The sequence below is a fragment of the Capricornis sumatraensis genome, chromosome 16, assembly GCF_032405125.1.
Source record: "Capricornis sumatraensis isolate serow.1 chromosome 16, serow.2, whole genome shotgun sequence".
Classification (NCBI taxonomy): domain Eukaryota; kingdom Metazoa; phylum Chordata; class Mammalia; order Artiodactyla; family Bovidae; genus Capricornis; species Capricornis sumatraensis.
In genome coordinates, this window is record NC_091084.1 from 52,465,316 (window position 1) to 52,491,625 (window position 26,310).

The 26,310-nt window shown below is 58.1% G+C and overlaps 3 protein-coding genes across 5 annotated transcripts; 2 read left to right on the plus strand and 1 right to left on the minus strand.

Annotated features, from left to right (window-relative positions):
• Positions 1-735: 735 nt before the first annotated feature.
• LOC138092494 (folate receptor beta-like) lies at positions 736-4,176 on the plus strand. Its single transcript, XM_068988459.1, has 5 exons — positions 736-857; positions 1,962-2,135; positions 3,146-3,334; positions 3,447-3,582; positions 3,734-4,176. Exons 2-5 carry the CDS (start codon positions 1,986-1,988, stop codon positions 4,018-4,020), a joined length of 762 nt encoding a protein of 253 aa, XP_068844560.1. The 5' UTR covers positions 736-857; positions 1,962-1,985; the 3' UTR covers positions 4,021-4,176.
• A 2,989-nt stretch (positions 4,177-7,165) lies between these two features.
• Positions 7,166-20,869, plus strand: INPPL1 (inositol polyphosphate phosphatase like 1). The gene is made up of 28 exons (XM_068989158.1): positions 7,166-7,362; positions 10,119-10,182; positions 10,274-10,424; positions 10,660-10,780; positions 11,010-11,150; positions 11,396-11,489; positions 11,597-11,686; positions 11,857-11,955; positions 12,068-12,218; positions 12,309-12,415; positions 12,736-12,838; positions 12,921-13,117; positions 13,408-13,525; positions 14,107-14,203; positions 14,496-14,634; positions 14,750-14,849; positions 14,948-15,036; positions 15,271-15,352; positions 15,485-15,574; positions 16,140-16,253; positions 16,391-16,479; positions 16,896-16,983; positions 17,076-17,231; positions 17,476-17,554; positions 17,647-17,787; positions 19,100-19,772; positions 20,025-20,158; positions 20,264-20,869. The coding sequence occupies exons 1-28, from the start codon at positions 7,166-7,168 to the stop codon at positions 20,352-20,354; spliced, it is 3,795 nt and encodes a 1,264-aa protein (XP_068845259.1). The 3' UTR covers positions 20,355-20,869.
• Positions 20,870-21,765: 896 nt separating this feature from the next.
• Positions 21,766-25,721, minus strand: PHOX2A (paired like homeobox 2A). Of its 3 annotated transcripts, none has more exons than XM_068989271.1 (3): positions 25,505-25,721; positions 23,144-23,331; positions 21,766-22,215 (listed from the first exon to the last, which is right to left on the minus strand). In XM_068989271.1, exons 1-3 carry the CDS (start codon positions 25,719-25,721, stop codon positions 21,766-21,768), a joined length of 855 nt encoding a protein of 284 aa, XP_068845372.1. The 3 variants fall into 3 exon arrangements, with proteins under 3 accessions (XP_068845372.1, XP_068845370.1, XP_068845371.1); XM_068989269.1 differs by having other exon boundaries at positions 21,766-22,265; positions 23,140-23,331; XM_068989270.1 differs by having other exon boundaries at positions 21,766-22,232; positions 23,137-23,331.
• Between the last annotated feature and the right edge of the window lie 589 nt (positions 25,722-26,310).

The following is a 26,310-nucleotide window of genomic DNA, read 5'->3' on the forward strand; positions in this document are numbered from 1 at the left end:
TGAGCAAACTGAAGCTGAGAAAGATTCAGTAATATTTCCTATAGCTGTGGGAGAGATGGAGCTATCACTGGGTTCCATCATGGCTACAAAGCCTGGGTTCTTCCTCACTAGGTCCCATTCCCCTCAAGTCAGCACTTGGGGTCAAAAATCCAGATGCCCTCTTGGAGATGAGCAATCATCCAGATTTTTTAAAATTTAATTTGTATTTGTTTTGGCTGTGCTGGGTCTTCATCATTGCTCAGACTCTTCTCTAGTTGTGGAGAGTGGGGGCTACTCTCTAGTTGCAGTGCGCAGGCTTCTCATTGTGGTGGCTTCTTTTGTTGAGGGGTAGGGGCCCTCGGGTGTGGGGGCCTCAGGAATTGCGGTTCCCAGGTCTAGAGGGCAGACTTGAGTAGCTGTGGTGCCCGGGGTTAGTTGCTCCGAGGCACATGGGATCTTCCTGGATCGGGGATTGAAGCTGTGTCTCCTGCATTGGCAGGCAGATACTTTACCACTGAGCCACCAGGGAAGCCCACTCTAGATTTTGATGAATGTTGAATGTGTGGACCCTGGAACGACTAAATTAACAAACAGAGAGACGAGTGTAAACAAGAATGGCTCACTTGACAGACTAAAGGAACCGTGGAGAGGGTGGGATCCAAAGAGAGGGAAGAGCAGGAGAAGATCTGAAAGAGGAAATTGTATCTATACTTACCAGAGCTCTTAGTCAGTCTGTCCTGCGCTGAGGACGGAGACCACAGAGGACAGCCTGGCAGCTTGGAGCTGCCGCCAGCCTGGAGAAAGGCCAGCCCAGTCAGAGCTGCGTGTGAACCTCGTAGCAAAGGAGGCTCAGGAGCTGCAGTCAGGAGAGTCGGCAGGTTGGCACATAGGGCAGGGACGCAGCTCTCCTTAGAGAGAGCGCTCTCCGTGGGGAAAGTGACTTAAAGGGGAGGAAATTGGAGGAGGGGAGACCTTACTCCAAACACAGAGCCAATGGAAGTGAATTCCAGAAAGAATGTTTGGAGAGTCCCTTGCCAGGGCTTGGGGATCAACAACATGGGGGATGGTGAGGGAGAGGGAGGTCTCCATTATCAATGCTTAGGTCCTTCGGTGACAGAGTCTAAAGGAACAGATCTGTTCTGCAGGAGGTAGGTGAGGGGGTGGAAGGTGAGGGGCAGTCATGAACAGAGTAGGGGGCTGTCGCTTTCGCTGGGTGCCTCCCATGACTTTAAGTTCTTGTCTGGTTAGCAACTCCAATGTGGGGGACTTTTATGCTGTCGCTTGTCCTCGGATCTTGCATTTGTTCTTTGAAGGATAAAGGCAGGGATCTGGTTGATTTGTCCAGAAGTCGCTGAGGAGACCAGAGTCACGATGGAAGGAAATGATTTTCAGAAAATAGGGAAGGAAAAAGAAGTCTGAGAAAGCAAAGCTGTCTAAAAACAACCCCCCTCGTCATTTCTGTATCATTTAACCATCACCATCCTGTGTGCTACCTCGCTTGATCCTCATGCTGAACCGGAGAACTCAGCAGAGCTGGGTCACTGCCATGCCAGGGTAACAGGGTTTCTAAGCTGGCATGGAAACCTGGGTGATCAAGGGTGTGAAGGCAGAGCACTTGCTGGACACAGGATGAGGCTGTGTCCTCTTCTGGAGAGTAGAGCATGGACCTGAATTATTTAGTTACTTCTCTTGGGTCAGTCCAGAGAGAAGGTAGGGGCACAAGGAGTCTCCTCTAACTTGGGAAGATTCCCCCAGGGAATCTAATCCCAGATGCCCTTTTGAGCCCCCCAAGCCTACGGTGAGGGAGCCGCTGCCCTTGCCAATCTTCTCTACTCCAGCCTCAAGGAGCCTCAGGACCCCAGCACTGAAGGAACAGGGTCTGACCCCATCCTTCACTGTGGAGTTGGGGAGACTGAGGCAGAAGGCAAAGGGGGGTACCCTGCGAGGGGCTCTCTCCCTTCAGACTTTGGTCTCCTCCACAGCTGCCTCTGCAGGAAAGGAAAGAGATGCCCTGGAAACTGACACCACTTCTGCTGTTTCTGGGTTGGATGACCTCTGTGTGCAATGCCCGGACCCGGACAGACCTGCTCAACGTCTGCATGGATGCCAAGCACCACAAGGCAGAACCCGGCCCTGAGGACAAGCTACACAACCAGGTGAGGATGGAGTGTGGCTCTGGGTTGGGAGGGGGCTTGTTCAGACAAGGAAGAGGAAGTCAGGGTGGTCAAGCCCTTCCACTACACACACACATCCTGAGTTACTATTGTGGGGAAAGATGAAGGCAGGATGGGGGTACAGTTGATGTGATTCTAGAGGTGACCTGCTCAGAATAGGATCCCATGTTGGCAATAATGTGGAATAAACACTTCCTGAGCACCTCCCAGGTGTCTTGTGTGTTCTGTGCATGGTTTCGTATTCCCAGAGGTCCTGCGATAGGGGTAGATGATGTTCTCCTCCACTTGATACAAATGAGGAAACTGAGGCCCAGAGAAGCACATGGACACCCAGAGGATTTGGTCAGGACTTGCCCCTGTGATGGGGTGGGGGTTGAGGTGGGCACTCCCAGGGGTTTAAAAGGTAAGAGACGTCAACATATATTACTGCACGCTGTAATGCAGTACACCTTTCCTCCTTTGCTCAAAAAGCCACCTTGCAATGAGGCTTAACACAATCACCCTCTTTCAAATTTCAACAGTCATTCCATATTTCTATTCCCTGCTGTTATTTTGTCCATATAATTGATCAGATCCTGATTTTTTTCTCTTTCAGCTTCTTACTGTCTCCTTTGACTGGAACATATATTTCTGCCTGTTTTGTTCTCTTCTGTATTCCCAGCATCTCGAACAGTAACTTGTATAAAATAAGTACTCAGTAATTATTTTTTAGGGAATAAATAAATTACTTTGTATGAAGCACTGTATAAACGATAGCTATTGTCTTCCCAAGACAGGGCTTCTCCCTGGCTCTCACTGCCCCCATCAGTCTTGTAACTGTGTCTCCCCCAAGACAGGAGTTTCTGGAGGCCAAGGACAGAACGGTCCTAACAGTGAACATTCTTAGGACAACCTGCCTGAGACAGGACAGCAAGAATAGCCAAATGGGAAGAGGCTGGAGGTGGTAGAGTGTGTGGTCTGGAGGCAATTGGTCTCATGTCTTCCCGACCCAGTGCACCCCCTGGAAGAAGAACGCCTGCTGCTCTGCCAGAGTCAGTCAGGAGCTGCACAAGGACACCTCCTCCTTGTATAACTTTACCTGGGACCACTGTGGCAAGATGGAACCCGCCTGCCAGCGCCACTTCATTCAGGACAACTGTTTGTACGAGTGCTCACCCAATCTGGGGCCCTGGATCCAGGAGGTACTGGGGTCTCCCTCCTTCCACCCCAGCAGGCTGCCCCCAACTCAGTCACAGCTGTTCCTACCGACATCCCTGGCTGACTGAGCCTCCCTGCCCCTACCTTCTCCCCCAGGTGAACCAGAAGTGGCGCAAAGAACGGTTCCTGAACGTGCCCCTGTGCAAAGAGGACTGTGAGAGCTGGTGGGAAGACTGCCGCACCTCCCACACCTGCAAGAGCAACTGGCACACGGGCTGGGACTGGACCTCAGGTGAGGGCTGGGGTGGGCGGGGAGATGGAGGTGTGGGGTGGAGAAAGGGGGTCTGAGGATTTGGGATTGAGCAAGGATTCCTAGGGGCGGCCAGAGTTAAGCTTTGGGCCTAGGGACAGAATGTATGTGCCCACCCTCTCTCCCCCTGCAGGATCGAATAAGTGTCCAAATGGGACCACCTGCCGCACATTTGAGGCCTACTTCCCCACACCTGCAGCCCTGTGTGAGGGCCTCTGGAGTCACTCCTACAAGCTTAGCAACTACAGCCGGGGCAGCGGCCGCTGCATTCAGATGTGGTTCGACCCTGCCCTGGGCAACCCCAACGAGGAGGTGGCGAGATTCTATGCCTTGGCCTTGACTGCTGAGGCCTGGCCCCAGGGAATTAGACCTCTCTCTCTCTGCCTGGCCCTGATGCTGTCACTCTGGCTCCATGACTGAGTCCAGCCTGTCCCCAGGTTTGATGACCAGGCTGGGCTCAGTTCAGCTCCCACAAATGAGGGAGCCGTCAGAACACTTCCATTCATTATCCATCCCTTTGTTATCCAGTTCCTGCTCCAGGGTGGGGCTTGGGGTTTCTCTGACAGCCAGTTCTAATAAACAGACCCACACCTCTGAGTCTGATGAGTTATTTTGGTTCTGAGTTTGTGTGTGGTAGAGAGCAGATTCCATAGTTTTTGGATTCCTTCAGATTAGAGAAACAAAACATAAGCTTGTTCTGCTACTCACTATGTGAAAATGAATCAGTTGCTTGAATTTTCTTATACCAGTTTCCTTTTCAATAAAATGAAGATAATTATCCTTCCTTCTCTCATAGTTGTGAAATGTTGCCTAGAAAGCATGTGTGCCCACTGCCTGCACATTATTAGTCCTCAGGGATCCTGTGGCCCTTGTAGCCCCAAATGAGAGAGCCAAGTCCAGGACTTTATTATTTACATTGGGTCCCAGAGGAAGGCCTTTTCCCCAGGTTCTGTGCTCCCTTCTGCTGCTATGGGAAAACTGGGGATTGGAGTCCAGGGAAGGCTGGTGTGTGTGTGTGTGTGTGTGTGTAAACAAATTCACCCATGATACTGACTAAAGGGGCAGAGTTGGGGCTTGGCACCTCAGAGAAGAGGGCAGTCTGTGAGGTTCCTGCAGAGCAAACACTGAAGATTCTAGCCTTAGTTAAGCCCTGCTGAGTCCTGGAAGCCTGGCTGGAAGAGGGGTGGAAACTCTTAGGGCTTCTCAGAGGCGGGAACTATCCCTAACACCTTTGTCCCCTCCAGGATTGGTAGGTGTGCCTCTCCTGGATGACTGCTCTGCCGTTACACAGCCCCCAGAACTGGGCCTCAGTTTACCTCAGGGTCTCCAGCTTCCCCTTGGAGGAAACCTTTGTCTCCACATCCCAACCACGGTTATCCTCAGAGAGGCGCAGGTACCTGCAGGTACCGGAATGAGAACTTCAGGCAGGTGGTGTCATCAACTTGAAACTAGAAGCCAGGAGTGAAGACTCAGTCTAGGTCTCTCTCGCCTCCTCATAACAGGAGGAAACTGAAGGGGGAAGTTGGCCACAGATTAGAGGACGAGTAATTGGGTTATTGGAGAGGTCTTGAGACACTGTTTCGCGTGTGGGTAGGTCTCAGTCATTACGTTTATCTAGTCTGGAAGGCCCTACCGACCCCCCTCCACGTCCCTGGTTTTGCTCCAGGTGGGTAAAGTCACTGTATATTTGAAACAGAGAAAGGAACTCGTTGAAATTGACCCAGACACAGATTCTATTCAGCAAAGTGAAAGTTCCCAGGTTAAAGGGGATCCTCTGACAGCGGCCTGAGTTGGCGGCAATGGGAACCAGGCGGGAGGCCTGTGCCTTTAAGGATCCAGGGGGCGGAGGGGCGGGGCAGGAAGCGGACTCCCAGGAGACGCCGCCACCGGCTAGGTCTTTTTTTGGGGAGGGGCGGGCCAGACCCTGCTAAGAGCGGCTGACCTTTCCGGGCGGCCCAGGGGCCCTCCCTCTCCTGGTGGGAGGGGAAGAGGCCAGGGGAAGACGGAGCGAACCCGGTCTAGGGAGCTCCTGGCTCCGCGTCCCGCCCACAAAGGCTCAAGTTTATTGACTTGGAGGGAGTAGCTGGGGCGGGGGCGGGTGCTAATAATACCCATTCGTTCCGCCGCCGCGCTTTACAGTTTACACAGCTGTCATCTTCGTTACTCCTTAATTAATAATAAAAATAGCCGCCTTTCGGGAGCGCCCACTGGATGCCGGGCCCCGTACCGAGAGCTTTACAAGCACAGTCCCGTGGACTCTGCCCTCAAAACGTTATCCCCATTTTACAGAGCCGGAAGGCGAGGCTCGGAGAGGCGCCGTGACCTGCCCGAGGTCAATCGGCCGGTCAGCAGCTCTGGGATCAAGGCGCTGGGCCCGGGCGAGGCGGGGCGCGCGGGTGCTACCCCCGGCTCCGCGGAGAGCCGCGGGGGCGGAGCGGCGGGCGGGGCGGAAGGCGAGGGGGGTGCGGCGGCGGAGGATGGCCATCTTAAGTGGCCGCTGAGAGTCCAGGGCCGCTTCCCCGGGGAAGGGGGCTTCGGAGCAGCCCAGGAGGTGGGAGTCTGAGTACGGCAGCCGAGGCTCTAGGGAGAGGTCGGGAGTCCGAGGGGCTGAGGGAACTTTCTTCTGTATGGGCAAAGGGAGGCCTGCTCTCTTGACTGCTGAGCCCCTCAAGGCCGGGGCCTGCGGGTATGGGGGATGGTGCCAGGGAACTTGGCCGAGAGGGGGAAGGGCTCTGCCTGGGCTGAGAGGGGCTGCCAGGGACGGTGCTTGGGGATTCGAGGACACTGGAGCTCTTCTGGGGGTTTGTGAGGGATCCCCCCACGGGATTTGGACCCAGTAGAGTTTGAGGGCTCAGGTCTAAGAGGGGGCTGGATTTCAAGGGAGTTGGGGGTGATGGGGAGAGGGGACGGCAGGAGATTCATCATGGGATCATTTGCAGATTTTGGTAACTCGATCCTACGAGTCTGTAGGGAGTCCGAATGGAAAGGATTTGAGGGTGGGATCAAACGTTTATGGAAGTTGGTGGGTCGTATAATTGCCAGTGTAGAAGGAAGGGGTCGGGATCCCGAAGTGTCGGGCGCAGGATGGGGGGGACTTGGGCTTCGATGCGGGGGTTAGGAGCTGGATCTCCTCTGGTGATGGCGGGGCAGGATCATGTGGGGTTTGAGAGGCCTTGGGATTTGGGGGGTCCTGGGTCCTGCGGGATGCAAAGGGCAACTTCCCCATGGGGAAGAGGGTGGGGGCAGGGGCGGGCCGGGCCTCGGGCCGAGCGGTGGGGGTGGGGGCCGGCCGCCCGGCACCGCGCTCCGCTCCTGCCCCTCCCCCGCCGCCTCTGAACAAACTTTTCTTTCTCTTCAAGTTGAGGCCGGCGCTGCTGGCGGCGTCGGCTGCGCGGCAAACCCCGGCGGCAAGCGCGGCGGAACGCGGAGCTCCGATCTCCGGGTCGGCTTCGCCGGCGGATCCTTAGCCCCGGGACCCGGGCCCGGTCCTAGCCTCAGCCCCGAGCGTCCCGGGGCGGATGGCGCGGGCCGGTGGGCGCAGGAGGCGCTGAGCCCTGCGCGGGCCATGGCCTCCGTGTGCGGGGCGCCGGGCCCGGGGGGCGCCGGGCCGGGGGCCGCTTTGGGCAGCCCAGCCCCCGCCTGGTACCACCGCGACCTGAGCCGCGCCGCCGCCGAGGAGCTGCTGGCCCGGGCAGGCCGCGATGGCAGCTTCCTGGTCCGAGACAGCGAGAGCGTGGCGGGAGCCTTTGCTCTCTGCGTCCTGTGAGTGGGGCCGGGGCTCCGATCGGGCGGGGGCACGGCCCGGGCTTCCTTGAGTGTTGTGGGGGTAGGGCCTGGGACGGTGGGACGCCAGCGCCCCCCAGAGTGAGGACCTTGGCTTTCTGCTGGACTTAAGGAAGGATGCAGGGAGCACTTCCTTCCTGCTGTGTGTCTGGGGGCAGAGTATGTGGGGTCCTGCTGCCCCGGGTGGCTGTAATTGGGGAAAATGCAAGGAGTCTCTGGTAGACCGGGTCAGGCATCCTCCAGGCAGGCGTGAGGGTGTGCATTCCACGGTTGTGTGCGTTTGTGTTTATGTAGGGATCAGGTATCTGACAAGGAGCCGGGGCCAGAGGAACTGATGGCCTGTGTGGGGGGATGCCCAGCAGCTTTCTTATGGGGACTTTCTGAATCCCAGAACTGAGACTGGGGCCTGCCTGGATATGTATGACTGGGTCTGGGGGGCAGGGTAGTGTGGAGGAGAAGGGGAGGGAAGGCTGTATGTGGCCATGTCATTATTTCATGAATCAGTGGGTGAGTGTGTGTGCTCTAGCTCTTGGGAATGCGGCCGCCCTAGGCCTGAGCTGTAGGTGCTGAGTGTGGGGCTAGACTTGGCAGCTCTCCGAGTGGGCCTGGTTTTGTGCTTCTACCCATCAACCATGTGTGGCGGTGGTGTTGGGTGGGTTTGCACTTTCGGTTTTGGAATCTTCCTGAGCTGCAGCGCAGCCCCCCCCACCCCCCCAGATCAGCCACTGGGTGGGCTCCTGTAGGCCTCTGGAGTGGGAGGTAGTGAGTGGGAAGCTGTGGCGCTGCTTTGTTTAGCTGAGCCCTCCCAAGTCCCTATCCTTGTGTCTCTTTCCCCTCTGTTCTCCTCACATCTTTGGGGGTACACTGGTCTAGGCCAGGGGTTTTCAGTTGGGGTTGATTTTACCCCTCAGGATAGTTGGCAGAGATATTTTTGATTGTCACAACTGGGATCATGCTACCTGCTCCTAGTGCGCAGAAGCCAGGGATGCTGTTCGACAGCACTCAGGACCGCCCCTCACAACAGAAGAATGTGGTCCATAATGTTAGTGGTGCTGAGGTTGAGGAACCCTGGCCTAGACAGTGGATCTGAAGAGGAAGGGGCTTATGTCCCTTGAGTTTCAGCTTATGTCCCACGTCTGAGGCCCAAGAGGAGAGACTGATGAGGGACAGCCTGGGTAGATGAACATCTTAAGAGTCCTGCATACCAGCCCCCTATGAGGCATACCCCCTAATTAGGGAGGGGAGGGAGGCAGGTGCTAGGTCAGCTGTTGAGTGGGAGGGGGACAGCTGGGCCTGTGTCTGGACGAGGAACATTATTGTCCCAGGAGGGAAAAATTCTGGCTCCATTACCAGGGAGGGGCTGGGTGGGGTGGGGGTCTGTCTGTGTGTGGGGGCTTCAGCTTTACCAGCTGACTCTGGTTACTCCCTGCATCTCAGGAACCTAGAGGTGGGTGATCAGAAACATACTTGCTTACCTGTACATGACACCTATGTGTACAGGGGAAACAAAGACACACCCCTGCCCCTGTAGTCACAGGCAATCCAACAAGCAGGCCAGGATACAAGTCCTGGTCTCTGTCCTGACTCTAAATGCTAGCTTGGCCTCTTCCTTTGTGGCCTTAGGCAAATTGCTTTTCTTCTTTGAGCCTCAGTTTCCTTTTCTGGAGAATGGGGATAATAATAATAATATCTTCCTTAAAGTGTGAGGATTAAATGAGATCATGTCTGTAGGACATTGAGTACCTGGCTTGTCACAGAGACAGGACACAGTTAATGGGATGCTATTATTGTTATAAACACAGACCCACAATCCACAAACCAACACACCCAGTCACACACAGATACCCACACAGTTTGTGCCCAGTGGTCAGGAGAGTCCCCAAAAGTTTACCTGAGAGGAGAGGGTGGCCCTGTGCCCAGGGTATAGGGTCTCCTCAAGTAGACGTTTGATCCTCTCTAGTGCCAGTACCCACCTACTGCCCCACACATGGTCCAGGTGACTCCCTTGGGCAAGCCTGCCTGGAGGCGTGGCTGTAGAGAGATCCTCCGCCCCCACCGAGCACGGGTTGTACCATTTGGACCAGGCTCAGCTGTCACCTGCTCAGCTGTTGCTGCCATCTGTCAGCACCCCTCGTGCCCCTCCTCAGCTTGGGGCTCCTAGAGGCCCAGGTCCCCCACAGCGGGCCCCCATGTGTCCTCCCAATTTCCTGGTGTCTGAGGAAGGGGAAGGAAAGCCCTAGGGTGGTATCCCCACATCCCCTCAGCAAGACTGCTTCAGACACACTGGACTCCAGCAGAACCACACAACCAGTGTAAACACAGGCGGCAGACACACGTGTGATAGCACGTCACCCATGCACGCAGATGAGTTACCCAGGCTTCTGAGGACTCTTACTCTGGCGGGGGCCCCAGACTAGTACCACAGCCCAGAGGGTCTGTTTAGACAGCTGCAGAAGCCACAAAAGAGCTGCCTGTTGCTTCCCCGGCCTTGCAGTGGGTGTGGAGCATATGTAGGTCTGGGGTGGGGTCCGGTCATTCCTGCTCTGCTTAGCACCAGCAGGATAGAGTGGACAGGCCCCAGCATTAACCCTGTGCAGCCTGGGTAGACAGTTTCAGGGAAATGTAGCCAAGGGGCCCCGGGGGCTGGGCCCACTGGTTGGCAGGAGGAAGGGATGCCTTGGGACTTAGATGCCATCCAGGGGGAGACAGATTTGGACCCCCTGCTTTGCTGTCAGGTATCAGAAGCATGTGCACACATACCGAATTCTACCTGATGGAGAAGATTTCCTGGCTGTGCAGGTAGGAGCTTGGACCCTGACCCCATCCTTGATTCTAGCCTAAGGTTGGGGACCAGGTGACTGACCCTTCTCCCACTCTTGCTGGCCTGCAGACCTCGCAGGGTGTGCCAGTGCGACGCTTCCAGACCCTGGGAGAGCTCATCAGCCTGTATGCCCAGCCCAACCAGGGCCTGGTGTGTGCCCTGCTGCTGCCCGTGGAGCGGGAGCGAGAGCCAGACCCGCCGGATGACCGTGATGCCTCAGGTGCTGCCTGGGTGCCATGTACCTTCCCTGCCCCTCACCGGACATCCCCCGTGACTTCCCACCCCATCTTCTCAACCTGCCTCCTCTGAAGCCCCCTGCCACTCTTCCTGGTGCCTGGGCCATTTATTCCCTTCCATGGAAGTCCCTGACAGCCATGGTGCCCACCCCCTGCCCTACCCCCCACTTCACGGAGAGCAGGAGGCTCATACCGCTGCCTCCTGGCTCCTGTCCACAGATGGGGAGGATGAGAAGCCCCCACTGCCCCCGCGCTCTGGCTCTACCAGCATTTCTGCCCCCCTGGGGCCCAGCAGCCCCCCAGCAGCCCCTGAGACCCCCACAACTCCAGCTGCTGAGAGGTGAGACCCCCAATCCCTCCTGAGCAGGCAGTCCTTGTCTTTTCTGAGAACCATGTCCTCAACACAGGTGGCAAGACCTTTAAGGCACCCCCTCCCCAACCCCCAGGAGGCAGACACCCTGGTCTGTTGCACTCTCATTGCCACTTGTACCATCTCCTCTAGGGAGGGGGTGGGGGGTGCTAGGACAGTATCAGCGGGCCTCCACTGACCTCTTAACCCCTCCCCCAAGTGCTCCCAATGGGCTGAGCACTGTCTCGCACGAGTACCTGAAAGGTAGCTACGGGCTGGACCTGGAGGCCGTGCGGGGCGGAGCCAGCAACCTGCCACACCTCACCCGCACCCTTGCCACCTCATGCCGGAGGCTGCACAGGTACCTGGGGCACCCAGCGCCATGCGCTCCACCCTTACCTCATACCTGTCCTCTCCCACCCGCTTGCTACGCAGATGCCCTGACCTTTGACCTCTGGCTTGGTACAGAGAGCCTGCTGTTGCCTCCTGACTTTTCCTCACCTGAACCCTTGTATCCTCATGGTGGCAGCTGAAACCCCTACACACTCAGCCCCTTTTCCCTGTACCTGGGTCAGAGTGGGGAGTTCTGACCTAGTGTCTCCATAGTGAGGTGGACAAGGTCCTGTCAGGTCTCGAGATCCTGTCCAAGGTGTTTGACCAGCAGAGCTCACCCATGGTGACCCGCCTTTTGCAGCAGCAGGTGGGACTGTGGAAAGACCTCTGGGGAGTGGGTTTGTGTTCTGGGACTGGGCGAGGGGCCTCCTGCTAGGTGGTCTCATGGACAAACCTCATTCTTTCTCCCTGCAGAACCCACCACAGACCGGGGAGCAGGAATTAGAGAGCCTGGTGCTGAAGCTGTCAGTGCTGAAGGACTTCCTGTCAGGCATCCAGAAGAAGGTGCCCTGACTCCTGACCTCTAACCCCTGATCCCCTCACCTGGCCACTTGCCTTGTCTTGATCTGAACCCTGAATCTATAGTTCAGCACTGACACCAACATCAGCGGTGGCCCTCCCTGCCCCTGCCCTCAGCAAGGCTCCTGACCTCGCCCTGCCCTTGCCCCCTCCAGGCCCTGAAGGCCCTGCAGGACATGAGTTCCACAGCTCCCCCGGCCCCACTGCAGCCATCCACACGTAAGGCCAAGACCATCCCTGTGCAGGCCTTTGAGGTACATAGCGGGGGGTGGGGGGATATTCCAGGGCAGAGAGCGAGTGGAGGTGAAGAGGGTGTTACCTACTCCCCAGGTCTTTTCAGCAACACCCCCACTTCCTGGCCTGCAGGTGAAGCTGGATGTGACCCTGGGTGACCTGACCAAGATCGGGAAGTCACAGAAGTTCACGCTGAGTGTGGACGTGGAGGGTGGGCGGCTGGTGCTGCTGCGGAGGCAGCGGGACTCACAGGAGGACTGGACAACCTTCACACATGACCGCAGTGAGCCAGGGCCCAACCCAAGATGGGCAGCAGGGTGGGCCCCCTGGGTCTGTGGGCACAGGGTGGTGTGACTCATTCTCCATCCCCTAGTCCGCCAGCTCATTAAGTCCCAGCGGGTCCAGAACAAGCTGGGCGTCGTGTTTGAGAAGGAGAAGGACCGGACGCAGCGCAAGGACTTCATCTTCGTCAGCGCCCGGGTGAGCAGCACATGGGCCTGGCCACCGGTGGCTGCAGGGGTCCCTGCCAGATGGGAGGAAAGAGAGGTCATCCCTCACGGGGCAGGCAGTTATGATGGGGTGCAGAGTATGTGTACTGAGAGTGGGCGGCCCAAGGGTGGGCTGATAATCATTCAGTGAACATTTACTGAGCACTTGCTGTATGCTTGAGGAGTGGGTGTGTGGTGGTGACCCAGAGGTGTGTCCCTGTCCTTGAGGGACAGGCCACCTAGCAGGGTAGGCCCGTGGAAGGGGACTTCCTGGCTGCCCACCTGTGCCTGACTGACAGCTGTCCCCTGCAGAAGCGTGAGGCCTTCTGCCAGCTCCTGCAGCTCATGAAGAACAAGCACTCCAAGCAGGACGAGCCCGACATGATCTCCATCTTCATAGGCACCTGGAACATGGGTCAGGCCCGCGGAGGGACTGGGGTGGGAGAGAGGAAAGGCCCCAGGCAGGGGCCTGACTGCCCCGTCCCCTCCACCTCCAGGAAGTGTACCGCCTCCGAAAACTGTGACATCTTGGTTCACATCGAAGGGTCTGGGGAAGACCCTGGATGAGGTCACGGTGACCATACCCCATGACATCTATGTTTTTGGGACCCAGGAGAACTCAGTGGGTGACCGCGAGTGGCTGGACCTGCTCCGCGGGGGCCTCAAGGAGCTCACGGATCTGGATTACCGCCCGGTGAGGGGATGTTGTCTTGTCTAGCCCCTCTCCCCACACACTGGCTGGCTCCCCACAGCTTGACTGGCTCTCCTTCTGGTTCCTGGGAATATCTTTTAGGAAGTCTACCCTGAGTCCTTTATGCTGTAGGAAGGCCACTCTTTCTGGTCCCTCAGGAAAAGGTGTGGCAGGCCTTCTTACCTTGTGATTTCCAGAACCGTCTATAGTGTGGGCTGGGCAGGGTGAGGGTGAAGGGAGATGGGGACAGTGGCCCAGTCTGGGACAGGGGTGACCCTGCACCCTCTCCCCAGATTGCTATGCAGTCTCTGTGGAACATCAAGGTGGCCGTGCTGGTCAAGCCAGAGCACGAGAACCGCATCAGCCACGTCAGTACGTCCAGCGTGAAGACCGGCATTGCCAACACTCTGGGTGAGGAGAGAGGGTGGGGTCCCTCTGGCCACTCCTCCTGCTTCCGTTCCAGCCAGCGTCCAGGGTCTCCTCCTATCTATAGAACTCTTTGAACTTGGCAAAGCATGTCCATATTCTAAATGTCTTCCAGCCTCAGCAGGAGGCATGGCCAGGATAATGATCTCCATTTCATAGATGATAAAACTCGAGCCCAGGTGGTCAAGTGAGCTGTCCAAGGTTACACAGGCTAGTATGTGATAGAGCCTGGCACCAGCATAGTGCCCAGGTCTCCCTGTTCGCAGTCCACTGCTACCTCAGGATAGATTGTGCTCAGTATCTGCAGAGCCTTGCCCCTTCACCACTGGGGTCCCTGTGATCTCCGGGGACTCTGCTCTCACATGCAGACAGACTCAGACCATCCAGATGGGGCTGCAAGTGCCCGGTGTGGACCCCAGAGAAAGCGTGGTTGTGTATGCAGGGAATTGCCTGCCTTACGGCCGTGGGGGAGTCGGGAGGATCTTTACAGTGCTGCTTCAGCGGGTGGGGGGTAAAGTTGGGAGCCCACCGAGGGTGCCCCAGGCATTCTTCTGTTGTCCTGACAGGAAACAAGGGGGCCGTGGGTGTCTCCTTCATGTTCAATGGCACCTCGTTTGGCTTTGTGAATTGTCACCTCACCTCGGGAAATGAGAAGACTGCCCGGTGAGGGAGTGCCTTCCCAGTCATCTCTTTAGCCTTACCCTCTATTCCCGAGAGCTATTCCCTCTCCCATATTCTAGTCCACAACCTCCTACATCCCTGTCCCCCAAGGCCTCCTTCCTTACCTCAACTCAGGACCCCTCTGTCTGTCCCTGATTTTGACCTTGTCCCCAGCTCCTTCCTCTGTCCCCAGGGACCCTGATCTCTGCCCTGTCCCCAACCCCAGCCAGAGACTTCTTATCTCCATGTCTGTCCCTGACATCTGACCCTGGAGCTCCCCCTACCCCCACCATAGGCGGAACCAGAACTACCTGGACATCCTGCGGCTACTCACACTGGGCGATCGGCAGCTCAGTGCCTTTGATATATCTCTGCGTTTCACTCACCTTTTCTGGTTCGGGGACCTCAACTACCGCCTGGACATGGATATACAGGTGTGAGCAGGGCCCAGTGGGTGGCGGGTAGGGAGGCTGGGCTGGGGCCCAGGTGGGCTCTCACCTCTAGCTTGAAAGGGCAAGGCCCCAGCTTTTATGTCCCCTCTCCCCTCAGGAGATCCTGAACTACATCAGCAGGAAGGAGTTTGAGCCCCTGCTCAGGGTGGACCAGCTCAACTTGGAGCGGGAAAAGCACAAGGTCTTCCTTCGATTCAGTGAGTATGGGCGTGGTAGCGGCAGTCCCTGAGGCTAGGGTCCTTGTGGTATCCCTGGGTCTTTAGGGCCCTGACCCCTCCATCCCTGCCTTTCCTAGGTGAGGAGGAGATCTCCTTCCCACCCACCTACCGCTATGAGCGGGGTTCCCGGGACACGTATGCCTGGCACAAGCAGAAGCCAACTGGGGTGAGTGAGGAGAATGGGTTAGGCCCGGGGAGACCCCCCAGGACTGTGAAGAATCAAGCGTGTGTGTGGGGTCAAGCCTCTGCACTTAACCATTCCAGCCTCTATGGCCCGTTGAGGCCTCAGGGGTGTTCCTGGGTGTTGGAGGTGGATGTCGGACCCAGTGTGGTAGGGGCATGGGCCTCAGCTAAGCAACCCCCAACTGACCCCTGACCACACTGCTGTCCCCTGCCCCAGGTCCGGACCAACGTGCCTTCATGGTGTGACCGGATTCTCTGGAAATCCTATCCCGAGACCCACATCATCTGCAATTCCTACGGTCAGAGCCTCCCGGACAGGGTGATGGGCGATCCCGGGTGGTCCTTGACCTGACTCTGCCTTGGCTTTGGGAATCGGGAGCAGAGAGTAAGGAGCTTTCCACTGAGCCCCCATTCCTACTCCCCTCCCCCAGGTTGCACGGATGACATCGTCACCAGTGACCACTCCCCCGTGTTTGGGACGTTTGAGGTTGGAGTTACCTCTCAGTTCATCTCCAAGAAAGGTGGCTATTCTGGCTGTGCTGTGGGCACGGCATCCATCTGGGTGGGTGCAGGTGTAGCCTGGGGGGTGTACACAGCTTTGAAAATATCTGAGTGTGTGTGTGGGTGGGTGTGTAGGGGCGGGCACATACATGCATGTGCAGGAATGTGTCTGAATATGTGATGTGTAAAGGTGTCTGTGTTCCTGAGTCATCGTGGGAGGTATATGCCCGTGAGCAGGTGTGTGCGTATGAAGGTAATTGTGTACATGTTTCTGCCTGCCTGAGGCTCCTTGTGTACCTGTGTGCCTAGTGGCGTGGTGGATTGTTGGCGGGCATATCCTGCAGGCACTCCAGTTCCCAGCCCCTTCTCGGATGGTCTCTCATTCTTGGGTTGTCTGTCTGTCCCAGCCCCAGGTCCAGGCTTTGGGGTCTCCCTGGGCTGCTTGGGATGGAGGAGGCCCCTCCTGGCCTTCCCCCCTGCTCTGCCAGGGCTCCAGATTCCCTGCCCCAGTGCTCAGTCTCTGTGTCCTGTTCCTTCTGCCACCCTCTCAGCCCTCCTGTCTGCATTCCTCCCTTTGCCCCTCAGGGCTCTCAAAGACCTCAGACCAGGCCTACATCGAGTTTGAGAGCATTGAGGCCATTGTGAAGACGGCCAGCCGCACCAAGTTCTTCATCGAGTTCTACTCTACCTGTCTGGAGGGTCTGAGGCGGAGCCCAGGGCTGGGTGTGGGCCATGGGGGATGGAGGCCTGAGGTGCCCAGAGTGGGCAGCCCCCTAGTTAGGGGGGGAGGGAAGCTGAGAGGTGGCACTCAGTTGGGTGTCCCCTTCCCCCTCCAGAGTATAAGAAGAGCTTTGAAAATGATGCCCAGAGCAGTGACAACATCAACTTCCTCAAGGTGCAGTGGTCCTCACGCCAGCTGCCCACGGTGAGGCTTGGGGGTGAGGGCACCGAGGGAAGTGCAGCCAAACGCCAGCTGGAGCCTGCCTGGGAGGGTGGGAAGAGCCCATGGCGTGGGCTTGTGCGTGGAGTGGGCATGAGTGAGGACGAAGGCATGTGCTTTATTTGCGGGGGGAGGGGGTCTGGAGACCAGGTTGCAGTTCATTCATTTGTTCCATAAATACTTCTCAGCTTCACTAAACGTCAGATGCTGTGTTGGCCATTGTTGATGGAGAAAATCAATTAGTTACAGGGCTCTTGAGTGCTCTGAAAGGCCCATGGAAATCTTTCCTTCAGGTGGATGGGAGTAAGCACAGACAAGCTTGAGGGTGGGATGAGCCAGAGCCATGGCAGGAAGTGGGGTGGGGGGGTGCTTTATTCCTCACTGGGCCTCTCTGCTCCCAGCTCAACCCCATTCTGGCTGATATCGAGTACCTGCAAGACCAGCACCTCCTGCTCACAGTCAAGTCCATGGACGGCTATGAATCCTATGGTGAGGGCAGAGCGGGGCTGAGGGGCACAGGAAGCTGGGCAGGGCCCTAGGAAGGCTTGCCAATTTGCTGGTCTGTTCCATCTGCCCTTCAGGGGAGTGCGTGGTGGCGCTCAAGTCAATGATTGGCAGCACAGCCCAGCAGTTCCTGACCTTCCTGTCCCACCGTGGCGAGGAGACAGGCAACATCCGTGGCTCCATGAAGGTGCGGGTGCCCACAGAGCGCCTGGGCACCCGTGAGCGACTCTATGGTGGGGGCTCCATTGGGAGGGGTGTGGGGCATACAGTGGGGCGGTGCGGGCAGGTCTAGGAGAGGAGGACCAGGGCTGTGGGGTGGGCGTTGGAATCCCTGGAACATTTGGCAGTTGTACAGCCAGGTCTGGGGGGGTGGGCCTGCCCTGGGGAGTAGCTGGGAAGGGGCTAGCTAGCCCGTGGGTATCTATGAGGTGCAGGACCCCAGGTCCCTTCTAAGTCTCCTTTCCCTTCCTCTCCCAGAGTGGATCAGCATTGATAAGGACGAGGCAGGAGCAAAGAGCAAAGCCCCCTCTGTGTCCCGAGGCAGCCAGGATCCCCGGTGAGCTGGGGCTCTGTGGGGAGTCATGAAGGGGTGCCTGGGGACTCGTGGCCAGCCCCTGCTTCATCTCCCTCCCCTGTGTACCCTGACAGGTCAGGGAGCCGCAAGCCAGCCTCCACAGAGGCCTCCTGCCCACTCTCCAAGTTATTTGAAGAACCAGAGAAGCCACCACCGACTGGGAGGCCCCCAGCCCCACCCCGAGCTGCTCCCCGGGAGGAGCCCTTGACTCCCAGGTGAGAGAAGGAAACTGTCATTCCCATCCTTTATCCATCCTGATCCATCACTGTGCGTGGCTCTCAGGGTTGGCCTGGGGATCATCCTCTGCTTGGGTCTCTGTGGGGCCCTATGCCTGTGGCCACTGGCCAGCCAGGTCTCCTGACGGTGTGGTTCTCTGAGTCAAAGGGAGCACAGTCAGCCCTTCCTCTCACTTCTGTCTTAAAAAATAGACTTAGAAATGGTTTCTGCAACAGCTCCCTTAGATACTTAACTTGAGCCTTCTGTTTGGAGAAGGCCTGTGTCTCAGCACAAGTTGCCCTGGGGCATTCTATGGAACACTGTCCTACAAGATGCCCCACTGCAAACGGCTTGTTGTCAAATGAGTTTGGGAAATGGTTGTTGCTAGATTCTTTTCTTAGATATTCCCAGTGCACAATAGTATCAGCAAAAGCTCTGAGCTTGTGGACAGGAAGGAAATCCTTTTTCAGCTGTGTTGAATATAGTTTCCCAAACTTAATGGGCCAGGAAACTTTTCCATGCAATAACTATTAATATCCTGGGGAACTACAGTTGACCCTTGAACATGGCAGGGGTTAGGGGTGTATAACTCATAGTCATCCCTCTGGATCCTCAGTTCCTGTGTATCTGAAGTTCCACATGGATTCAACAAATGTGGCTCATATATCGTGCAGTACCGTAGTAGTGAAAAAAAAATCTGCTTTGAGTTGGACCCGTGTAGTTCAAGCCCATGTTGTTTAAGGGTCAAGGTCAAGTGTAGTGTTCCGTGGATCATACTTTGGGAAAGTGAGGCTTGCTTTCTAATTATATCCAGTTGTCATTTGAACATCAATAAAAACTCCTGGTGCATTTTCAGTCATCTTCAGCTGTTATCAGTCACTTTAGTTTTATCTTCAGCCTTGAGTAAAACTAACCTGAATCCTTGAGTAAGATTCCTCAGTAGACTGGCCTCAGATGTCTCCAGGGCTTTCCACATCTGGCTGGTCATTCTCATTGAAGGCTTTTATTGCCCTGCCTTCTGGCCTCTGTTTTCACCCAGTTTACAGCTTTTACAGTTACAAAATCAAAAAAAGGTCGGAGACTCTTAGTGAGTGAGGCAAGGAAGATTGGGGGTTATCCAGTTGTCTCCCCAGTTTTAGAGTTGAGGACACAAAGGGGCAGAGAGGGAAGGTGATGTGCCTACGGTCACATGCAAGTCTAGGGGTGGGGGCTTACATCTCCTGACTCCCCACCCGGTGCTCCTTCCACTGCATCCCCTGCCCTTCTCTCCTTTGATTCTGGGCCCTGATTTTATTCTGCTCCCAAACCCAGGTTGAAACCAGAGGGGGCTCCAGAGCCGGAAGGGGTGGTGGCCCCCCCACCCAAGAACAGCTTCAATAACCCTGCCTACTACGTCCTTGAAGGGGTGCCACACCAGCTGCTGCCCCCGGAGCCACCCTCACCTGCCAGGGCTCCTGTCCCACCTGCCACCAAGAACAAAGTGGCCATCACAGTGCCTGCCCCACAGCTTGGGCGCCACCGGGCTCCTCGTGCGGGAGAGGGGAGCTCATCAGATGAGGACTCCGGGGGCACACTGCCCCCTCCAGACTTTCCACCACCACCACTGCCAGATTCGGCCATCTTCCTGCCCCCTAGCCTGGATCCTCTGCCAGGACCAGTGATCCGGGGCCGCAGTGGGGTTGAGGCTCGTGGCCCACCACCTCCCAAAGCCCATCCAAGACCCCCGCTCCCACCAGGCCCCTCGCCCACCAGCACTTTCCTGGGGGAGGTAGCCAGTGGGGATGATCGCTCCTGCTCAGTGCTGCAAATGGCCAAGACACTGAGTGAGGTGGACTATGCTCCCGCCGGGCCTGGCCGAGCCATGCTCCTGCCAGGCCCCCTGGAGCTACAGCCGCCCCGGGGGCTGCCCTCGGACTACGGCCGGCCTCTCAGCTTCCCTCCGCCTCGCATCAGAGAGAGCATCCAGGAGGACCTGGCAGAAGAGGTGTGTGGGCCAGGGGTGGCTGTGTGCCTGCAGAGTATGCCTGCCCGCGGTGGAGGCATCCCTTCACTGTTCAGCACTCAGTGGAGTCCTCTGCCTTGGGCTGGGCACTGGGGAGCTGAAGGTTGCAAGAAGCAGCCCCTTGCTCTGCCTCTCTCCCCACCCCAGAGCATGTGGCAGAATATGGCTGTCTGCAAGTCCTTTTGTGGGTGCAGGCCCTCTCAGTGCTCCCTCTAACCTGCTCTGTTCCCTCAGGCTCCGTGCCCGCAGGTCGGGCGGGCTGGCGGGCTGGGTGAGGCAGGCATGGGAGCCTGGCTGAGGGCCATCGGCTTGGAACGCTATGAGGAGGGACTGGTGCACAATGGCTGGGACGACCTGGAGTTTCTCAGGTGGGGGCGGGGCTGGAAGTGGATGGGGTGGGGCTGGGCTTGGGGGCGAAGCTAGGGGCTCTCTGGACCGCCTGGCCCTTCTCCCAGCATCTCTTACCCTTACAGCGACATCACTGAAGAAGATCTGGAGGAAGCTGGGGTGCAGGACCCGGCTCACAAGCGCCTCCTTCTGGACACCCTGCAGCTCAGCAAGTGACCGCGGTGGCATTTTGAAGCTGCGAACTGAGCGCCAAACCCGCCCTTGAAGGCCCAGCCAGAGCCCTGGAGTTTAAGAGTTATAAGGGGTCGGGGCAGTACTTTTCTGCCTATTTATTGGGGACCTGTGTTCCCTACTGCCCAATCATTTGCCCAATCATTGTCCTAATTAGGACATCCTACCCCTCACCTTTTAGAGCCAGGGCTGCGGAGGTCAGTTGCCATGGTTACCGAGGACCTCGGTTTTTCTGGTGCTGTCCTCCCTTTCTGGGCCACTCCTCCAGCCCCAAGGGGGCCATGGGGTCCATATGGGTACGTCTTGGGTTCCCACTTTCACCGTTGTTCCTGCTGCCCTCCACCCAGCCTGAACCACTGGTGGAGGGGCTCAGCTGGGACCTCTCCCAAACCCCGCTCAGGGGTGTCCGTCCGGCAATGAAGGAATAGCCCGAGGAGAATCGGGCTGGGGTTTATTTAAGCTTTTCTGTGTGGGTTTAGGGAGGGCGGGCACTTTAATGTTATTGGGGCTGGTCTGGGTAGGGGCAAAGAATCTTGGCCACAAAGCGCCAGTTGGCTTAGTTTTGTCTCCCGGTCTATACCACCTGCGCTGCAGCTGTGTGGCAGCTGGGGGTTCCTCGCTGGTCATAAGGGGAACTGGGCTCTTGCAGGCAGCCTATCCCCTTCATGGGTACCGAAGGGTTCCAGTGTGATGTCAATAAATTAAGTTTTATTTGGATTGAGCAAAACTCACCTTAATAAATTACAAGTTTTTCAAAGAAAAGAACAGCAACAACAACAAAAAAGACAGGAAAGAGGAAGCCCTCTGTCCCGATGCCCTGGCAGCTCTGCTTGTCTCAGGGCCTCCCCTCTGTGCCAGACTGGCTGAGGATGGGTGGGGAGGAGTGAGGGACAAAACAGCGGTGGAACCCTTTGTGCCTCTCATTATCCCAATGATGACCAGCCTTTGTACCGGTGGGGTCAGTGTGGGTGGGCCCAAGGGCTGGGGCAGCAAGCTGGTCACCAAGCTGAGGGGAGACCCAGCCAGCTGCAGAGGCAGGGGAGGAAGCCGGGCTGTTCCATTTGGGGATTCGCCTTTGAGCACTGTTGGGGCAGGCATTGTTTGATCCCCTTTTCAAAGAGAGCCAGGCTAGAAGCCGGGGCTCAGCTCTCCTGGAGGAGAGCTCTCCCAGTGAAAAGTACCCGCCCCCACCTCCACCCCCGCCCCCACGGTGCGGAACGGGGGTGGGTGAGTGAAGACAAGAGTAGCCCTGGCTTGGTCTCCGAAGCTGGGGAGGGCAAACGGAGGGGTCAGACACAGTGGGAGTGGGGCCATCAGGCAGACCGGGGGTGGGAAGGGGCTGTCAGGCCCTGGAGGGGCAGGGGTAGGCAGGCCCGGAGCCTCTGGAGGCCAGCGGCTAGAAGAGATTGGTCTTCAGGGCCGGGCCGGGCTTCCGGTGAAAGGAGGACAGAACCCCCGAGAAGGGCCCGGGCCCAGGTTCCGCCGGCTGCCAGGCCTTAAGCAGCTCCGCCGCGCCCGCGCCTGGCCCGCCGCCCCCACCGCCCGCCACGCCGGCCCACAACGGGCCCTTGAGCTGCTGTGGCCCCGGCCCAGGTCCGGGCCCGGAGCCCAGGGCGGCGGGCAGCGGGCTGGGGCTCAGGCGCGGGCTGGCCAGGCCGGGCGCGGGCGGCGGCGGCAGCGACGCGGTGCTGTCGGGCGTGGGGCTGCACGTGGACTCCTTGGAGTCGTCGTCCTCGGACGAGCAGCGCGCCTCACCCTTTTTGGCTCCCGCCGCGCCCGCCGCACCCTTGGCGCTGGCCGCACGCTCCTGTTTGCGGAACTTGGCCCGGCGGTTCTGGAACCAGACCTGCGGGCACAGGGACCGGTCAGCCCGGGGCCGCCAGGCGCGAGTGAAACCTCCGTCCGGAAGGGGCCCGGTCGCGATTACTACCAACCAGCCTTCCGAGTCTTGGCCCCTCGGCCCTCCGCCACTGCTCGCTGGCCTCCTCATCTCTCGCCTCACTCCCCTGCTCCACTGGTCCCTTCCCCCAGGTCCTCAGCGTCTTCCCCTTGGGATCGCACCCGCAGACCCCGCCGCCTCCCGGTGTTCTCTGCCTCTTGGGCCGGACTCGGTCTTCGCTCTCCTCGTCTCCCAAAGCCCTTGCCCCAGTTGCTCCCTACAAGAAGCCCAGGGCTGTGGAGAGCGGGTTAGGGTACTTGGGAAACCTTTTGTTCAGGGTCTTCAGTAAATGCGCTCCAGCTGAACATCTGAACTCAGATTTATAAGATCGACAAAAGTCTGTTTCGACCCAGCTCCTGCGCCTACCCTGTACCCCGGGCGTTCCAGGCTCAGAGGTTTCACAGCTGCAGAGCGGAAGAGGGGGCCTGGAGGCGCTGGCAGGCTTTCCCCCAGTTCGGCCTCTTTTGGCCCCGAGGCCACCTGGAGTTGACCCTCTACGTAACTCGTCCTCCATCCTGGCTTCCCAAGCATCACTCTGCAGTGCTCAGCCCTACCCGGGAGACTGAGGGGAAATCGTGACGCTGAATAGCTTCGTTCTGCCGAAGGCCTCAGGCCCCTTCTGCCCGCCGCCTGCCTCCCGGGGCTGCCGGTCCTCTCCTGCCCTGTCACCGCCAGCCCGCGCCCTGGCCCCTGGCCCTAGCTCTCTGCCAGCAGGCTGCACCCGCCGGCTGCCCAAGTGAGGCCCCTCTGTCCCGCGGACTCCCAGGTGTCAGACACTAACTTCCCGCCCCGCTCCGCGCGCGCACGCTCCCCGCACACATCCGCGAAAACACACCTGCACGCGAGCCTCCGTGAGGTCGATCTTGAGGGCCAGCTCCTCGCGCGTGTAAATGTCGGGGTAGTGAGTCTCGGCGAAGACGCGTTCCAGCTCCTTCAGCTGCGCGCTGGTGAACGTGGTGCGGATGCGCCGCTGCTTGCGCTTCTCGTGCAGGCCCGACGGCTCCGGGAAGAACTTGTAGGGCACTACAGATGTGTGCGGGAGGCGGGAATCAACGAGGGTGGGGACGTGAGGAGCCGAGCCCGGCCCGCTGGGTTCTGCGCCTGAGGGATCGCTTACGGTCCCCTGCCCCTGCCCTGGCCCCTGGGCTTGGCCCTCTCAATCTGAGATCGCTTCATCACCGCTGGATTAGAGCCGGCAGGGATGAAGGCGGACAGGGCGCGGGGAGACCTGGGACCCAAAAGCTGCAGCGAGGGAACCACAAATCTGATCCTCTGGTCAAGACTCTTGACCTGTCGCTGCCCTCCGCAGGGCTCCTTCCACCTCCCACCAGTCTACCCACCCCTGTGACCCTCAGCATGTCTCTCCCTCAGTCGACCTGACTTCTGATCCTGTTCTACCCTTCCTAGCCTGGGCTGTCTGTGAGGTCTCACCAACATCCTGTCTCTCCAATAACCTGTCTCATGGACTGCAGCTGGGTGACTGAGACTCTCCTGCCTAGGTCTACCTTCAGCCCTGCCACGGACTCTCTGGTGTTTAAAAACTTGGCCATCTTCACCCTGCATCCTTCTCCCCAGACCTCATTTCCTCAGCCCCATTTCACATCCCATTCTCCTCCAGGGGTCCCCCTCTCCTCTTCCTCATCTCTCTCCATCCTCATCGACCTGCAATTTTCCCCTTCTGGACCATTCTTCTCTTTGTGCCCATTGTGAAGGGTTATTTCTCCCCTCCCAGCTTCCTCCATCTTCTCTTTGCCCTTCTTCTTCCTCCCAGGCACCTCCTTCTGTCTACCAGCTCCTCCAAAAACCAGCTCCAACCCTACCCATCACTCTTCCTGTCCAGTCTCCTATCTGTCGCTTCTGCTTCCCATTGCTCCACAGACAGCATTTCTGACACTACCTCCCCATTCTTGTCTCCAGCCCCTGTTTAGGTCTCCCCATTCTCCAGAGATCTCCATTATCCTTATCTCTGTCATGTCTCCCTAGTTCTCTATCTCCCCTAATCCTGTCTCCAACACCCCATGCCTATCCTCATCTGCTTTCAGTCTTCCCCGGTCCCCATCTCCCATAATTCCTGTCCACATCATCTGGTATTTATTTCATCGCCCCAGCCCTGGGTCCCCATTTCTCCCACAGACTCTGATCTTTCCATCTCTGCTCAGTCTTTGTGTATCTGTCCCCGTCTTCCTCATCTCAGACTTCCAGCTTTCTGGGGCCCATCTCCCCTTTTTCTGTTTCTAGCTCCACAGTCCCCATGTATGTATGACCCCAAGTACCCAATCTCCCTATCCCTGTCCCAGTTTGACTCCAGTTTCCCCCTGGTTCTCATTTCTCCAAGCTCAGGTCTCTCTCACTCTCCCTCCCCATCACACAGGTCCCAATCTTCTACTGAGTCCTGTGGTCCCAGGAAGGAAGGAAATGAGATTAGGTGGGGCAGCTTGGACTCTAACTGGAGAGATGAGGGTGGCTAAGAGCCTTCATGAGGTTGAAGGTTCAGTTAGAGACTTGGATGAAGGAGGCTTGGGCATCTCATGGGGCTGCTTCTAGGTTCTGCAGGGCTCTAGCTGGGAAAATCTCCAGGGGAATGGAGAAACAAAAGTGGCTTAATGACCTGAGCATTCTTTTCTTCTGGCCACAGAATGGGTTTCAGTGGTGCAAGAGGGTTTGGGCACATGTAGGATGGGTTTGAAACCAGGCAGTAGGGGCTTGATGATGCTGGAGCTCTAGGAAGGCTCCCAGCTGGGCAGCTCATCGGCCGCCAGGGCCCATGCTGGGGCCGGGCATGACATAGGGTGGTGATGATAAGGATGGGCGGTCTGATTGGCCTGAGCTGGGAGCAGTCTTCCAAGGATACAGGATATGGAGAGGTTTGGTGGTCAATCGTTGCATGTGGGCAGGGGAGGGCCTGGTGAAGAGTCTGGGGCTAGACCGGGGATCTGTTTATTTCCTTGACCTGAAGAGCACAGGATAGGGATACAGCGGCGAGAAAGAGGAACAGGAAGGATGAGAGGGTGGGGCTCAACTCTGCCTAGGGAACCTCCTCTTACTCGAGAGGCTGTAGGTCCCGCGGGAAGTTGGAGGATCTGGCTAGGGCAGAGATTGTGCGGCTGTGCGGGACCGTCGCAACCACTTGCCGAGTGGGCAGGGGCTGGAGGTGCCGTAGGATTTGCAGGGAGGGTTGGACCAGGGCTGGGCTCACCTGCCGAGTAGGGCGCAGGCTGATGGTCCCGTAGAGCGCCAAGCGCGCAGTTGGAGGAGCCGAGCGCGGGGCAGGGAGGCCCGGCCGCGGGGAAGGCGGGTCGCAAGGGACTGTACTGGAAGCCGCCGGGCTGGCTGCAGGCGCCGAAGTCGCCGTAGGCGGACGCCTCCATGGCCGCCACGCACGAGTCGTACGAATTGAGGTAGGAGTAGTCCATCGGCCCGGGGGGCGGGGGCGGGGGCCGGGCCTGGCCGGGTCGGAGTCTGGGTCCCAGGCCGGGTTGGGGTCAAAATGGGATTTGGAGCGTCAGGCGCTGAGGACCCGAGGCCAGTTCTGAGCGCCCGCGAGACCGCCCGCCCCGTCGCGGCCGCGCTCCGCTTTGGTGCAACGCAAGTGCAGCCCAGCCCGGCCCGCGCGCCTTTTAACGCGCAGGACCCCGCGGAGGGGGTGGGGCGGGGCGAGCTCGTCGAGGCGGGGCCTGGACGGCCAAGACCCCGCCCCCAGTCTCCCCGACCCCCCACCCAAAGGGTCGCCGCCGCCTTCTTAGGGCTCGAGAGATGCAGGGCAGGCTGCCCGGGCCCCATCCCTAGAGTCCCCATCCCGCCCCAGTCCGGACCAGACCTTCAGTCTATGCATTGTGCCAGGCCGTAGGGTCCCGACCCCTTTCCCTGGCCTCCCCACCTGCGGCCCCGCAGAAGGGAGGGGAAACAGGCCTGGCGGCGCTCGTGTGAAGAAGTTAATTCAATTCGTCCAGTTAACCGAGTTATTCTGATTCAGTCCCTCGGCCCCGCCCCCATCAAGGTCCT